Raw genomic sequence first — 17500 nt, forward strand, 5'->3', positions numbered from 1 at the left:
CACCTGAGGGGCGTCCATCTGAGGGGCGTCCATCTTGAGTAGCGTCCATCTTGAGTAGCGTCCATCTGAGGGGCGTCCACCTGAGGAGTGTCCATCTGAGGGGCGTCCACCTGAGGAGCGTCCATCTGAGGGGCGTCCACCTGAGGAGCGTCCATCTGAGGGGCGTCCACCTGAGGAGCGTCCATCTGAGGGGCGTCCACCTGAGGAGCGTCCATCTGAGGGGCGTCCACCTGAGGGGCGTCCATCTTGAGTAGCGTCCATCTGAGGGGCGTCACCTGAGGGGCGTCCATCTTGAGTAGCGTCCATCTGAGGGGCGTCCACCTGAGGGGCGTCCACCTGAGGAGCGTCCACCTGAGGAGCGTCCATCTGAGGGGCATCCTGGTGATAGACGTACTCGGCAGCGACCTCCTGGGCCCCCGCTGGGAGGAAGATGGTCTTCCTGCTTTCTGCTTCCTGCTTAGAGGCTCTTGTAGGGCAGCGGGTTCCTCACCGGATCCCTGAGGCTCCTCCAGGGCAGTGTGTTCCTCACCGGATCCCTGGGGCTCCTCTCCGGTAACGGGTTCCTCACCGGATCCCTGAGGCTCTTGTAGGGCAGCGGGTTCCTCACCGGATCCCTGAGGCTGCCCTGCGGCTGTCATAGCGTACCTCTCTTGGGATCCCTGATGGTGTTCCTCGACGTCTCTTCCCTGGGCTCCTGTGAGCTTCCCTTCTGTTGCTCCTGTCCTGCTTCCGTCACTTGAAGCGTCCCGTCCAGCTTGAACTCCAGCCGCATTCCGGAGAAGAACTTCCATCCCATTGAGGGCACCTGGTGTGACTCTGGAGTTTCTTTGGGCTTGACCGCGTACTCAGTCTCGCGGACCTCCTAAACCTTGAAAATACCGACTAGATAAAAGTCCCTGGAGTAAACACGGAGGTACAAATATCCCAAGTGAGGATATGTGAGATCACCCCACAGGTCGCTCTCCTCAAAGCCCAGGATTTCCATCTGCTATCTGTTAATGAGGCTCACTTGGCACCCGGTGTCTACCACGAAACGAACTAGAATTCCTTCCAGATCAACTTCCACGTGAGGATGTGAATGGACCCGCTCGTGGAATATGTCTACCGTTGCCTCTTGGCGTTCAGGTGTTTCCTCGACGTCGCTCATTCCTGTGGTTTCTTCGACGAAGTCGGCCACTTCTCTTGTGTCCTCCTCCGCCAGCATCTTTGCGTGTATTGACTCTGCTCGTTGGGGGCAGAAAGACTGTGTTTCCCCCCAGTCCTCTCGCAGATCCTCCGCCCCGTTAGATACGCTGTCGCTATGCACTTATCTCTCTCTCTCTCTCTCCCATCCGCTCGCTCTCTCTCTCTCTCTCTCTCTCCTCTCTCTCTCTCTCCTCCCTTACTCTCTCTCTCGGTGCGCTCTCTCTCTCTCTCATCTCCGTCATCTCTCTCTCTCTTCTCTCATCCGAATCTCTCTTTCTCTCTCTCTTTCTCTCTCTCTTCTCCACTTTCTCTCTCTCTCTCTCTCTCTCTCTCTCTCTCTCTCTCTCTCTCTCTCTCTCTCTCTCTCTCTCTCTCTCTCTCTCTCTCTCTCTCTCTCTCTCTCTCTCTCTCTCTCTCTCTCTCTCTCTGTCTCTCGCTCTATTACATTTTTAATTTCAAGGTTCGAAGTTCCACGGACATGAATGACAGATAAGGCTATCAATGATTGGACATAGGCTGTCAACCCACGATTATCCATTTCCTGCCCTTGATAAGTTCAACTTGTCGGGATAGGGGGGGTGCATGTATGTGTGTGTGTGTGTGTGCCTTTATATGTGTGTGTGGGGATGTGTGCATGCGTGCGTTTGTATATGTACGTGAGTAACTGCGTGTACACGTATATACCTGACGTATTGCCATAAGAGGTTTATCAATGACACCTACATGCCGATAAGCAAGGAGATAAGACCCTCTAGAATGAGGCGTTACGAGCTATTCCCTCAGTGTGTTCCCAGCCATTCAACGGAGAAGGGACCTCGAACTTCACGATGTCGGGTATGTGTGTGAGAGAGGAAGAGGGAGGGAATGAGAGAGAGAGAGAGATAAAGAGAGAAGGGGGGGGGGGGGGGGGGGGGGGGGGGAGGAGAGAGTAAGAGAGAGAGAGAGAGAGAGAGAGAGAGAGAGAGAGAAGGGGGGAGGGAGGGAGAAAGAGAGAGAGAGAGAGAGGGGGGGGGGGAGAGAGGAGAGAGAGAGAGAGAGAGAGAGAGAGAGAGAGAGAGAGAGAGATAAATAGAGAGAGAGAGAGAGAGAGAGAGAGAGTCAAGGAGAGAGAGGAGAGAGAGAAGAGAAGGGGGGGGAGGGGAGAGAGAGAGAGGGAGGAGAGGGGGGGGGGAGGGAGGGGGGGGGGGAGGAGAGAGAGAGAGAGAGAGAGAGAGAGAGAGAGAGAGAGAGAGAGAGAGAAAGAAAGAGGGATGGGGGGGTTACGAGAGGAAATGGGGAATATGAGAGAGAGAGAGAGAGAGAGGAGGCAGAGAGGGAGGAAGGGAGTGAGGGAGAGAGAGAGAGAGAGAGAGAGAGAGAGAGAGAGAGAGAGAGAGAGAGAGAGAGAGAGAGAGAGAGAGAGAGAGAGAGAGAGAAGGGGGGGGAGGGAGGAGAGAAGAGAGAGAGAGAGGGGGGGTGGGATGCGGACGGAGAGTCGAGAGAGAGAGAGGAGTGGAGTGAGAGAGGATGAGAAGAGAGAGAGAGAAAGAAAGAGGTGTATGGGGGGGGTTACCGAGAGGAAATTGCGGGGCAATATAATGAATAATATGAGAGAGAGAGAGAGAGAGAGGAGGCAGAGAGGGAGGAAGGGAGTGAGGGAGAGAGAGAGAGAGAGAGAGAGAGAGAGAGAGAGAGAGAGAGAGAGTGAGAGAGAGAGAAAGAGAGAGAGAGAGGGAGTGAGAGAGAGAGACATACCGACAGACAGAAAGAGAGTGAGAAAGAGAGAAAGATAGAAGGAAAGAAAGAGAAAAAAAGAGAAAGATAGAAAAATAGAAAGAGAGAGAGAGAGAAAGAGACCGAGAGAGGTATTTGATCCTAAAAGACAATAAACACACTTGGAGCTTCTGTTTTAAAAAAGATCACTCGATTTAGTGTAAATTCAGTTTTATTAAGAGAGTGTCAGGTCAAATTCTGTTTATGCTTTAGACAGAGTTGTTATGTTTGTTTTATAAAATTTTCTGCATTGTGTTATGATTATGTTTACTATGATTATGTTTACTATTATGTGATGAATGATATTTGCATTCTAATCGTCATCCAGAATAGTATTAGGACGTTGATATTATCATTAGCATTATCATTATTCTTAACATTTTGATATTAACATTATTTTCATATTCGTGATTATTACCGTCAACATTATTATTATCATTATTATCTTCATTATCACTTTACTACTATCGTTATTGTTGTCATTATCATTGTTATAATCATAATCATTATCAATAATCATCATGATCATTATTATTATTTTGTGTTAATTATCTATTACTTATTGCAATTATCTCCATTATTATATAATTATTTTTCATTATTCGTTTTTATCATTATTATATCATTATTATTAGTAGTAGTCGTAGTCAAGTATCCTATCATTCATTATCATTATTATTTATTATTTCATTATCATAATTATTATTATTATTATTATTATTATTACTATTATAATTATCATTATTACTATTATCATTACCATTATCATTATCCTTATTGTAACCATTATTATTATCGTTATCATTATTATCATTTTCATAATTATTATGTCATTAGAACATTATTGTATCATTATCATTATTTATCCATGATCATTACTCATCATCATTTTCGTCATCATTATCTTTTTCATCTTGCTATTATTATTAAATAATCTACAGAAAATTATGTTTTTCTCATTATCATAATCATCACTGTCCTTCAATATCATTATCAAAGATTATTTTATTCTTGTCGTCATCATATATGTCATCATAATTGTTGATATCATAATGATATTGTTATGTACAAAGATAAGGATTACAATAATGAGGATAATGATGATGTTTATAATGATTATGATGATGATAATGAAGATCATAATTATTATTATTATCCTTACGACAATGATAATAAGATGAATGATGATGATGAATATGGCAATAATAATAATAACAATATCATTTATCATCAAGATTGTTATCGTACTATCATGCATGTGTTTTTTATTTTTTTGTTTATCTTGTTTTTGTTTAAATGTGTTATTATCATATTGTATATCATCATATATATCATGATCTCATTACTATTACTTCAGTTCATACCAATCACTAGTATTAAGGAGGCAGTATTGTTATTATTATAAACATGATTAGTTTAATGTTCCTTATCTAATTATCGTCTCCTAATCTATTCATCATCTGATTATCATTCTCATCATCATCTGTGGATTATCATTGTCTAGAGTTATCCTCATTATTGGTATGATCATCACTAGTATCATTATCATCATTATCATCATCCTCATCATCATTATTATCATTGTTTATACTGTTATTATTGATATTATCCTAGTATGTCATTATGGATTATCTAATTAATAATTATCATTGTCATGGCTCTAGTTATTACTATTGTTCAATCATCATCATTATCTACTGTAATATTGTTTTTATCCTCCATACTATTGCTATTAGTCGTTTACTGACCATATTTTTATCCATTATTAACGATAGACGATATGCTAATATCAGTAGTGTGTTAATTATCATCATATCGCTGCTTCTATTATCATTATCATTATCATTATTTTTGTTTTTACATTATTATCATTATTATTTTATTTACATTTCATAATTATTATTATTATTGTTATTATCATTATTATTATCATTATTATTAGTAGTAGTAGTAGTATCATTATCATCATTATTATCATTATTATTATTATTTTCATTATCATAATTATTATTATTATTATTATTATTATTATTATTATAATTATCATTATTACTATTATCATTACCATTATCATTATCCTTATTGTTACCATTATTATTATCATTATCATTATTATCATTATCATAATTATTATCATTAACATTATTATCATTATCATTATTATCATGATCATTATCATCATCATTATCGTCATCATTATCTTTATCATCTTATTATTATTAATACTATCAGAATTTGTTTTTATCATTATCATAATCATCACTGTTCATTAATATCATTATCATGATTATTTTTGTCGTCATCATTATCATCATAATTGTTGATATCATAATGATATTGATATGTACAGTGATAAGGGTTACAATAATGAGGATAATGATGATGGTAATAAGGATTATGATGATGATAATGAAGATCATAATTATTATTATTATCATTATGACAATGATAATAAGATGAATGATGATGATGAATATGGCAATAATAATAATAACAATATCATTATCATCATTATTGTTATCGTTACTATCATCATTATCATCTTTTTTGTTTATATTTATTATCATATTGTTATCATCATTATCATCATGATCATTACTATTACTTATGTTCATACAATCACTAGTATTAAGAGCAGTATTGTTATTATTATTAACATGATTATTTTAATGTCCTTATCATAATTATCGTCCCTAATCACCATTATCGTTATCATTATCATCATCATCATTATTATCATTGCTATTGTTATCCTCATTATTGGTATGATCATCACTAGTATCATTATCATCATTATTATCATCCTCATCATCATTATTATCATTGTTTATACTGTTATTATTGATATTATCATTATCATTATTGTTACTAATAATAATTATCATTGTCATTGCTATAGTTATTACTATTGTTAATCATCATCATTATCACTATCATTGTTGTTATCCTCAATACTATTGCTATTGTGTTTACTGATATTATTATCATTATTAACGATGACGATGATAATATCAGTAGTGTAATTATCATCATTATCGCTGCTTCTATTATCATTATCATTATCATTATTGTTATTTTTATCATTATTATCATTATGATTATCATTGTTATTACCATTATCAATATATATATATTTTTTTTTGGGGGGGGCAGAAAAAAAACTATAATTTTATTAATATTATTGATAATTACTATTTCATCATCATTATCATTATCAATATCTGTATTGTTATTACTATCATTATCATTATAACTATCATTATTATTATCATCATTCCATTTTATCATCACTATCACTAATAGTATAATTGTTGGTATCATCATTATCATCATAATCATTATCATTATAATCATCATCATCATCATAATCTTCATCATCATCACCATCACCATCATCATCATCATCACCATCACATCATCATCATCACATCATCACCATCATCGTCATCACATCATCATCATCACCCTCATCATCATCATCATCATCATCATAATGTGTCGCTCTGTGTGGTTGTCATAACCGAATGATATCTTTATTAAGGTCAAGGAGTAAACAGGAAATTGTTATCTATACGCGTGATAAGGACTCTGATGATCTTTTGACAATCGTAGGCCGTAGGCAGGAGAAGTGAATAAAGCGAAAGGACATTGGGAGGAAAATTGTAAATAACGAAGACAGGAAACGGAGAATGTAAATAACGCCAGAAGGAAATGAGATAGACTATAGATTGCGCAGGTGTTTGTATACCTTTGGGGTGAGAGGGACAGGGATGAAAGGTAGACAGGAAGGCAGGAGAGAGAGAGGGGGGAGGGAGGGAGGGAGGGAGGGAGAGAGAGAAAAAGAGCGAGAGAGAGAGAGGGGGGAGGGAGGAGGAATGGAGAGAGAGGGGGGGGGAGGGAGAGAGACTTTTGACTTTGACTTTGATGAGTTTATTGAGACAAGTGATTACGTACATCTCAAAAGGATGAGGTAACATAGGTTATCCTCACCCCAACCTTAGTCCCTCTTTGGCTCATTCTTAAAACCCACCTTCCCCCCCCCCCTTTTTTTTCTTTTTTTTTTTTTAAAAAAACCAAAAATTTTTTTTTAAAAAAAAAAAAAATTTTTTTTAAATGGGAAAGGGTTTATAACCTTTGAAAAAAAGGGGAAAGGAAAAAGGAAAAAAAAAAAGGGGGGGGGAAAAGTTTAAAAAAAAAGGGGGGGGGAAAAAAAAAAAAAAAAATTTGGGGGAAATTTTTTAAAAAAGGGGGAAAAGGGAAAAAGAAAAAAGGAAAAAGAAAAGGGGGGGGGGGGGGGGGGGGAAAAAAGGGGGGGGAAAAAAAGGGGAGGGGGAGGGGGGAGGGGGGGGGGGGGGGGAAGGAAAAAAAAGGGGGGGGGGGAAGAGGGGGGGAAAAGGGTTTTGGGGAGGGGGGGGGGAAAAATTTTAAAAAAAAGGGGGTTTTGGAAAAAAATTTTTTGGGTAACAAAATTTTTCCCCCCCCACCCCCCCCCCAAAAAAAAAAACCAAAAAAAAAAAAAAAAATTTTTAAAAAAAAGGCGCCAAAAAAAAAAAATTTTTTTCCCCCCCTTTTTTAAAAATTTTCCCCCCAAAATTTTTTCCCCTTTAAAAGAAAAAAAAAATTTTTTTGGGGGGAATTTAAAAAAAAAAAAAAAAGGGGGGGAAAAAAAAAAAAAAAAAAAAAAAAAAAAAAAAGGGGGGGGGGGGGGGGAAAAAAAGGGGGGGGGGGGGGGGGAAAAAGGGGGGGGGGGGGGGGGGCCCCCCCCCCCCCCCCCCCCCCCCCCCGGGGGGGGGGGGGGGGGGGGGGCCCCCCCAAAAAAAAAACCCCCCCCCCCCCCCCCCCCCCCCCCCCGGGGGGGGGGGGAAAAGGGGGGGGGGGGGGGGGGGCCCCCCCCCCCCCAAAACCCTCCCGCCCGGGGGGGGGAAAATTGGGGAAAAAAAAAAAAAAGGGGTGGAAGGGGGGGGGGGGGTTTTTTTTCCCCAGCCAAAAACCCCCAAAAAAAGGAAAAAAATTAAATTTTTTTTGGAAAAAAAAAATTTTGGGGGTTTTTTAAAATTAAAAAGGGTTTTTTTTTTTGGGGGCCCCCCAAAAAAAACCCCCCGGGGGTTTTAAAAAGGGAAAAAAAATTTTTTTTTAAAAAAAAAAATTTTTTTAAAATAAATTTTTAAAATATATAAAAAAAAAAAAGGGTGATCTATACTGCAGTGTCGAGGGGGGAGGGGGGGTTATTGCGATGGTCCTTAACTATTGTTATCTTTGATTAACCGAGGCATCATATCCTTTTTAAAATTTAGTTGAATAAAAAGAATGAATATTCTTTTTTTTTTCTTAGATAACGCTAGTCAAAGAACTCATTTCAATAGGTTGATATCACCGTTACGAAAAAAATCGAAAGATTGATAAGATCTCGATTCAAAATGCAGGACTAAATGATGCACATCAGGATTATCATTTTAAAAAAGCCTTCCTATATTGGCAAAAAGCATGGTGTCTTTTTAATAACATGGACAATACCCCGATTATGAAAACCAAACATCAAAGGAATCGACTGTCCAATCCTTTTAAAGCATCCAAAGTGCGTGCATTGGGGGGGGGGGGAGTAAAATGACATTGACAACATTGATCACTGCCTGTGCAATGAAAACTTTTTTTTTCGGAGAAAAGATTTCATTGGGAGCTGTTTCTTTTGCTTTATTTAATCTCATTTCTCTTATTCTGTTTATCTTTTCATTTTACTATTTACTTATTTATTTATTTACCTTATTACTTATCTGTATATTCATTTTTACAAACTTATATAATGATCGTTTTACTTATCTATTTATATTTTTACTTATCTACCTTTTTATTAATTTATCTATATTTCACTTATTTACTTATTTATCTTATTCCTTCATTCATTTATCTATTTCACTTATTCATCTTATTTATCTTATTCATTCATTCATTTATCTATTTCACTTATTCATCTTATTCATCTTATTCATTCATTAATTTATCTATTTCACTTATTCATCTTATTCATCTTATTCCTTCATTCATTTATCTATTTCACTTATTCATCTTATTCATCTTATTCATTCATTAATTTATCTATTTCACTTATTTACTTATCTATCTTATTTATTCATTCATTTATCTATCTATGCATTGGTCTATCTACTCATTTTCGCTTTCATATAAACAAAAACATATCAGTATATCGCCCCGAGGTTAGGTTAGGTTAGGTTAGGTTAGGTTAGGTTAGGTTAGGTTAGGTTAGGTTAGGTTAGGTTAGGTTAGGTTAGGTTAGGTTAGGTTAGATTAGGTTAGGTTAGGTTAGGTTAGATGATACAAGACATGTAATTGTTTTTGAAGACTTGGTGGCGGGGAGTTCTTGGTAGGGTAGAGTAACGGTATACTAAAGGCATCCGGCAGAGGAAGAATAGAGAAGAAACGAGAGAGAGAGAGAGAGAGAGAGAAAGAGAGAGAGAGAGAGAGAGAGAGAGAGAGAGAGAGAGAGAGAGAGAGGGGGGGGAGCAGAGAGAGAGAGAGAGAGGGGGGGGGAGAGAGTGAGAGAGGGAGAGAGAGGGAGAAAGAGAGATAGATAGATAGATAGATAGATAGAGAGAGAGGGGGGGAGATAAAGAGAGAGAAAGATAAGAGCATAAAGAAATGTTATCGTACCATATCTGCAGCCGTCCGGTTTCCATCTCCTACCTTGTGATACTGTAGATAAGAAAGTACCGAAGCCACATGATTAATTTTACGATGAATGATAGCCTTTCATCTCCCTATCGTGACAGCAGAGATAAAGAAAAGGTTAGGGATATTATATTAACTCGGGATTGTACTGCGAATGACCTTAACCATATATCGAGAGGATGAATTACGACCAATACTTTGAAATGTAATTTCTGAGATAAGATTACGGGGTAAGCAGCACAGTTGGAGGTCATTGATAATGGTCTTGTCGTCTATTCTTTCCAATTAAGTTTTCAAAAGGGAGCTTTGACATACCGCGGTGAATGTCACTTTTACCTGCGTTATCGATATCCTCGGGTCATGAGAGACTGTCTCAATATTTGCGGAACGTTTGAAAGGCTGCTTTAAAAGATCTTCAACCTTGAGGTCATTGATATTGTTATCAAAGATGTGATGTGGGAAAGGCACTGCATATATCAGTTGTTTTGTATGCGGTGCAAATGCGTGATATGTACACGATGACTGCAAGGCTGTGTGTGGACATCTTGCAGTGTACGAAAGCGAAGACTGCGGGGGGACTCGCCGCTACAACTTCCGCCGGATCCAGACCACGACCATCCGGTTCCAGGTGAAGGCGGCCCACGACGTGGCCATCTGCCTCTCCCCCGACGACGAGGAAGAGCCAGAGGACATGTACGAGATCTTCATCGGCTGCTGGGGCGGCGGAGAGTCCGGCATCCGCCGACACAAGGACGATGACGTGTGCCGGGTCGAGACGCCCGACATCGTGAGCGACGAGGAGTTCCGCAGTTTCTGGATCAAGATCCAGCACGGCGTCATTAAGGTCGGCCTGGCCTATCGGTTTTATCATGAGACAAACAAATGGCGGCTAATCTATAAAGGGGGAAGGGAAATACTTGAATGAGGATGCCAAACATATGCCAAACACGTGCCAACACGTCTAACCCTTCCACCCCGGGCATGCAGGTAGGGCGGTCCGGCCAGAAGCATCCCTTCATGAGCTACACGGACCCCGACACCCTCCTCCACGTCACGTGGTACGGCTACTCCACCGGCTGGGGCGCCTCTGGAGAGTGGATGTTCCCGGGTAGGCACCCCCCCCCCCTCTGCTCTGGGACTCCGAGCGAGTCGTTGTAATAGTTTGATATACGAGACTTGTTCACACATGATTGACAGTCCTTCGGGACGAGGCCTTGAGCGGCCGTTGAGAGAAGTGAGAGAAGGCGACTAACGTGTTTGTCTCCCGCCAGATGACGACGAAGGGTCCTCCTCGTCCTCCTCGGCCATGTCCTCCTCCGACTCCGAAGCGGAAGACATCAACAACCTCGAGGACAGACGTAAGGACTCGCCTGGAACAAAGGGAAAGAAGAAACCGGAAGGAAGGGGAAAGAGGGCGTTCCGATGAGGTGGGAGGGATCGTAAGAATCAGGTTTGGAATGGGACCGCCTGAGAAACAGAAAAACGAGTATCAGAGGATATTGGGAAAAATGATCAGGAGTGGGAAACAGTAACAAATAACTGCATTACGATAACGTAGCACATTAACCACGCGCCCTTTTTATACAACAGCCAATTGGTTCAAAAATTAAATATCAAAATGTTAAACTTTTTTTCTAGTGAAAGGTGCAATATTCCATGCCGTTTTGTACACCAATATAAAAGATGGGAACCTCACCAAGTTAACAACAAATAGTATCGAAAGGAAACAAAATTCTCCATATCAGCATTATATGTTTTCTGATGACCTATGAGCAGAACTGCAGATTGATTAATAAGCAACATTTCTCTTGTGATTTAGCTCCTCCAGTTATGAGTGGTAATGTGCAAGACGTTAGTGAAAGTATCCTGTGACTGAATGTTTGCCAGCAGCACAAAATGAACAGCAGAATACTTGTTTATCTAAACTCACATTTCAAAATCAGATATTTTATGAACTGAATTTGTTTATATATTTTTCATGGAAAGGAGGTCTGGTGGTATATTTTTGCAACTATCACATCTTTCCCCTTGCATGCTTCTTTCTCTCTCTCTTTCTCTCTTTCTCTCTCTCTCTCTCTCTCTCTCTCTCTCCCTCTCCCTCTCCCTCTCCCTCTCTCTCTCTCTCTCCCTCTCCCTCTCCCTCTCCCTCTCCCTCTCCCTCTCCCTCTCCCTCTCCCTCCCCCTCCCCCTCCCCCTCTCCCTCTCTCTCTCTCCTTTTCCCCATTCTCCTCTCAGTCTATCTAAATTCCCCAACCTGTCGCTTCCTCAGCCATCATGTACAAGCGGCCCGCGCGCTGGGTGCCGGCCAAGGGCGGCTACTTCCCGAGGCATCCCGTGTCCGGCGGCGAAGGACCCGACGGGGAGGTGTACGTCGGGATGGCGCACCACGAGGGCGGATACATCCTGGGCATGGTCGTCCCCGATCACGGCGTCTGCTATATCCCCTTCGGAGGAGATGCTATTCCCAAGCCCGAGTACTTCGTAAGTAACACCAACCGACGGAGGTGAAAACGTGAAAACGCCCCCCCCCACCCCCTCCCCCCGCATACTCTGAGTCACAGCCAATAATCTCGACCTACACTCCTGACACACAAAAACTCGAAAAAGTGAGCGTTTACACCCTGACCCTCACCTCAACTCACCTCAGAAATGAACCCCTTTTTTTCTCTCTCTCTCTCTCCCTTCCCCCCCCTCCCCCCCCCCCCCAAAAAAAAAAAAAAAAAACTTTACATTAATATCATTAATACCTCCTCTCTCTCCCCCTTCCACCCACCCCACCCCCCAAAAAAAAACAAAAAAAATTTACATTAATATCATTAATACCTCCTCTCTCTCCTCCCTTCCACCCCCCCCCCCCACCCCAAAAAAAAAAAAAAAAAAAAAAAAAAAAAAAAAAAAAAAAACTATCCCCCCCCCCCCCCCAAAAAAAAAAAAAAAAAAAACTTTACATCAATATCATTAATACCTCCTCTCTCTCCTCCCTTCCACCCCCTCCCACCCCACCCCCCAAAAAAAAACAAAAAAAATTTACATTAATATCATTAATACCTCCTCTCTCTCCTCCCTTCCACACCCCCCCCCCCCCCAAAAAAAAAAAAAAAAAAAAAAAAAAAAAAAAAAAAAAAAACTTTACATTAATATCATTAATACCTCCTCCTCTCTCCTCCCTTCCACCCCCTCCCACCCCACCCCTCTAGGTACTCAGCAACCCTGGCAGTGTCAACATGACGTGGGAGCCCTCGAGTAAGGGGAAGGTTCCTCCCGGTGCCCTTCAAGGAGGCATCAGCGAAGACGGGGAGATTCTGTACATCGGTCGCGTGTCCGTTGATGGGGTGGTTTCCGTTGGCAAGGTAGAAAGAAGCCTCTCTTGTGTCTTATGGCCATTGTTGAGTTTGTTTGTTTGTTTGTTTATCATTGGATTGGATTTTATTGTTATCTGTATCATTGTTGTTATAATCACAATGGTTATAGTTGTTATTGTTATTATCTTTGTAATGATTATTATCTTTATTATTAGTAGTATTTTCATTATTACTGTCGTTATTTTTGTTACTATTATCATTATCATTATTAGTAGTAGTGGTATTATGATTACTATCATTATTATCATTACTGTTATCAATATTATTATCATTATCATTATTATTATTGTTTCTATCATATTTATTACTACTTACATTAATATCATTATCATCACCATCGGTATTGTTAATATCATCATAATTATTATTTGCATTATCATGATTATTATTATCATCGTTATTATCATCAATATTATTAACGTTGTTATCATCATTACTGTTATTATCAGTACAGTGGTATCATTATTATTATCATTAGAGCTTTATCATATCACCTAACATTTTTACTATCAGTATCATTACTACTATTTTTACTATCAGTACCATTACTATTTTAACCATCAATAATTCCATTGTTAGATTATTGATGGTTAAATTATTAAATTATTAATCATTATTGATTATTATCGTAGTTATCATCGTTACCGTTTTCATCATCATCACCACCACCACCATCATCATTACAATTATCATAATACCCCCGCCACGACGCCTGCAGGTGCACCCGACCCACGAGGTGTGCTACGTGCCCTACGGCGGCAGCGAGCACGCCCACCGTGACTACGAGGTGCTCTGTGTTCGTAACTTGCCCTGCAAAGTGTAGGCTGAAGACCTGAAGACGCCGGCTGGTGCCAATGCGACTTCGTGCCTGTCCATTCTTCGTGTTGTTGAGGATGGATATGGAAGGGATTTTACCCGATTGAATTAAATTGTTGATATATAGTCTTGTGTTTACTTATTTCCCTAAACTATGAGTTATTCTTAATGTAGATAGGTGTGTCTCACACTGGGAGCGATATTCTACTTGAAGTAAAGAGTGAATCTGGGGAATGTATATCCTCCAGTCTTTCATTTCTTCAAAAGACTTATCAATTTCCTGCAACTTGATTATTTCTAAAACTTCTTTGCACACTACCCACCCGTAGTAATATACATAGGTACCCCGATAATGTCACAGAATATACTTTCATTCAGTTTGGAATATTAAATATCAATGGTGCTCAGCCAGCATCCTCTTTCTTTAGCTTACATATCTCACTGACAACAATTTATATGTTTCTTTTAGGACGTGCAGTCTTGGCTCAGCTCTTTTGTAATCTGCTAACTCCCCCCCCCCTCCCCCCCTTATGTAGAGTTCCTTAGCGTTGTCATATTTTTTGATCATCACATTTTGGTGGTTATATTTTAAATCGTTGTCATTATCTTTATCATTCTCCCTTTTCTATTGCTCTAATACGTTATTATAATGTTATTACTATTATCAGTTGCAGGTCCACTTTATTTTTCTTATGCGTGTGTGTGTATGAGTAGTACGAATAGTATGAGTAGTGTGAGTGTGAGTGCGAGTGCGAGTGCGAGTGCGAGTGCGAGTGCGAGTGCGAGTGTAAGTGTGTGTGCATGCGAGTGTAAGTGTGTGTGCATGCGTGTGCATGTGTGGGAGCGCACGTACATGTTCATGTGCTGCCATATGAACATGTGCATGATGTGTGCATACATGTGGCTAGTTGCTGCTTAATAGAATAAAATAAAGAATGTTGTCATTGCATTCTTAATGTAATATCCAGATTTTTCATTATCAAAACTACCTTGGTATCTCTATGTACGCTCACCTGGTGGAAATAGATTTCAAGCCTGAAAAATATGACAAGAGTAAACATAAAAAAAAACAACCTGATGTTGAATAAAGTTTTATTGTGGAGTACATATACTAATCTTCATTCACAGTAGACAATATCACTTCACAAGGTACTATATCACCATTCACAATACACAATATCACCTTTCCGGTGCACTATATCACCATTCATTTGGCACTTTCTTGCAACAAACACCGAGAAAAATGGATTCCATGGAACAGTTTTTATGTAAAATCTAAGGAAAGACATCCAATTCACTAAACTTAAGAATTCCAAGACATAGATCACATTCATGAATCTTTGTTGAAAACTTAGCGACACATTAGACCTTCAAGAGGAATGGGAAACGTATCTTTACATTTCTCTTACGGAAGGGAAGTTGTCAGAAGGTTAAGAAAAGGATTGGAAATTGTTAAGCAAAAGGGGTTTGATACAAAAGCCATATAATGAATGCTTTGTGGAGATAACATTGCACTTTAATATATATCATAAATCTAATAAAAGTATAAAATAACCAAGTCAATATTTCTCTCATCTCAAGGAATGTATGTAGTAAAAAAAATGCATAAATGAACAGATAAGTTAATAAATACTAATAATAATAACATAAATGATAATAATAATAATGATAATAATAATAATAATGATGATAATAATAATAATAATAATAAATAACAATACCAAACCAAGTAATCATTCCTTTTTTCAAAAGTTGAAACACAAAAAACAAGTTTGGCTGCATTTGCAACTTTTCAATGAAGATTAAGTAACTCTTAAGTCAGAACATAACCACATCTGAAGCCTTCATCAAGTTCAATAACAAGATACAAGTGATTTCACTCAGTGCACACAAAAGTCAAAATATATCCAAATCCTTCCACCCATCACAATAAAGAACATACAGACATAAAAAATAATCCTTATGCCCAACACAAAAGAGAATCTAGAACATCATCCTTTTTGTATCTCCCATTTGAACTGCTGGTCTTTAAATACTGAGCCGTGTGAGCTATTAGTCGATGCCTGATTACTCGAGAAAATATAAACACCTACATGTTATTGTTAAAGAATAGGAATGTGGGTTCGACAACGAGCAAGTAAGTACAGAAAACGCATCACTAAAAGAAGGACAAGAAAAGGAGGTAAATAAGAGAGACAAAGGGAACTGAATCATAAAGACAAGAGGACGAAGAGATGACATACAATGAGAAAAATGTGGGGAAAAAGAAGAAGAAAGAGAAGAAGAAAGAAAAATGGAAGAAAAAGAAGGGGATGAGGATGAGGAATAAGAACAGGAAGAATAAGAAGATGAAGAATGAAAGTGAGAAAATGAAAAAAAAAAAAAAAATGAAAAGGAAAGAGAGGAAAAAATAGAAAAGAAGAAAGATAAGAAAATAAAAAAAAAATCCAGAAACACCAAAAGTTGACAGACACACGAGATTGAATGTGAACAATGAGTGGAATCCACATATAAGGAATATACTCTAGATAAAAGGGAGAACATGAAAAGACACATACAGATATTAGTTTAGAGCATTACAATACAAAGATATGAGGAATAAGACACTGCATGTATAGAAAAGCTGGAGATATGTAGATAAAAAACATGGAACCAAGAGTCTGAAATAGTGCGTTATATCTCTATTATCCAATAAAGGCAAAGAGAGAGAGAGAGATTCAAGGCAACTTTCCTGTATCAAAATTTTCATTTCTAAAAAAAATAAAAAAAAAATTGATAAAGTAAAAAAACAAGTGACTTTGACTAAAGAGATTTTTCAAACTGCAAGACCCTCATTCTGAATAATACACATCTCGTGAATAAATACATGTCATGCAATTCAGTTGTATTAGATACAATAAGATTTTAATAAAAAGTACATTTAGGTTTCACTTTACTAAACAATCCAACGAGCCAAATGCACTCTTGATCTTACCACACAAAAATACATGATTTATTCATTATACACTGTAAGTAAAAACCTGTTATTACTCGCATTTCAGAACTTCCCTCAACGTTCACGTAATTCTTCCCCTTGACTCTTAGCAACTTCTTTTTTCCTTCTGCAATTTTTCTGTCTCTCTATCTGGAACCTGCATTTTTTAAACTGCAATCCTTCTCTATTCTTTAATAAGTATGGCAAACAAAATCTAAAGTAATCTTTTAAGATCCTAATCATAATATAAATATATGCTATATATCAATCTTAATGATAATATTATGCAACCATTCATAAATATCTGACAGTACAGTTTTTTCAAATATATAATACATATTCCATCAGACATTATTGGTTTATCTTGAAATATGAATAAAGGAAGACAAAATGAATTGCTAAGTTAATTTACAATACTCCATACATCACACGTAAGTTGAAATGATGTTTTACTAATAATTTGACAACAGATCTTTTCATTGCACACTAAGTATTCATGTCATCCAAACACATGTGCAGGTCTTCTCTGTACATTATTCTTTTGCATTATGCTATATTAACATCTACAGAACACCAAACACACTTTCTACTTATAACAAACCCTACAACCAGTGCATGTTTTTTATATTGCAAGTAGTATTATCATTATGCATCTAAAACGACTTACTGATTAGCTCAGAGATGCATCACGAATATCAATGATTTTCAAAAATAATAAACACATCGT

The 17500-nt window shown here is 38.6% G+C and overlaps 1 protein-coding gene across 1 annotated transcript; it reads left to right on the plus strand.

Moving 5' to 3' along the window:
- Nucleotides 1-1977: 1977 nt before the first annotated feature.
- LOC122243018 (uncharacterized) lies at nt 1978-13925 on the plus strand. The gene is made up of 7 exons (XM_086544378.1): nt 1978-2019; nt 10173-10465; nt 10609-10729; nt 10893-10979; nt 11891-12102; nt 12819-12971; nt 13702-13925. The coding sequence occupies exons 1-7, from the start codon at nt 2013-2015 to the stop codon at nt 13804-13806; spliced, it is 978 nt and encodes a 325-aa protein (XP_086400504.1). The 5' UTR covers nt 1978-2012; the 3' UTR covers nt 13807-13925.
- The last annotated feature ends 3575 nt before the right edge of the window (nt 13926-17500 follow it).

This window comes from Penaeus japonicus, unplaced genomic scaffold (assembly GCF_977035675.1).
Source record: "Penaeus japonicus unplaced genomic scaffold, GWHDUDI00000001_assembly GWHDUDI00000015, whole genome shotgun sequence".
Lineage (NCBI taxonomy): Eukaryota > Metazoa > Arthropoda > Malacostraca > Decapoda > Penaeidae > Penaeus > Penaeus japonicus.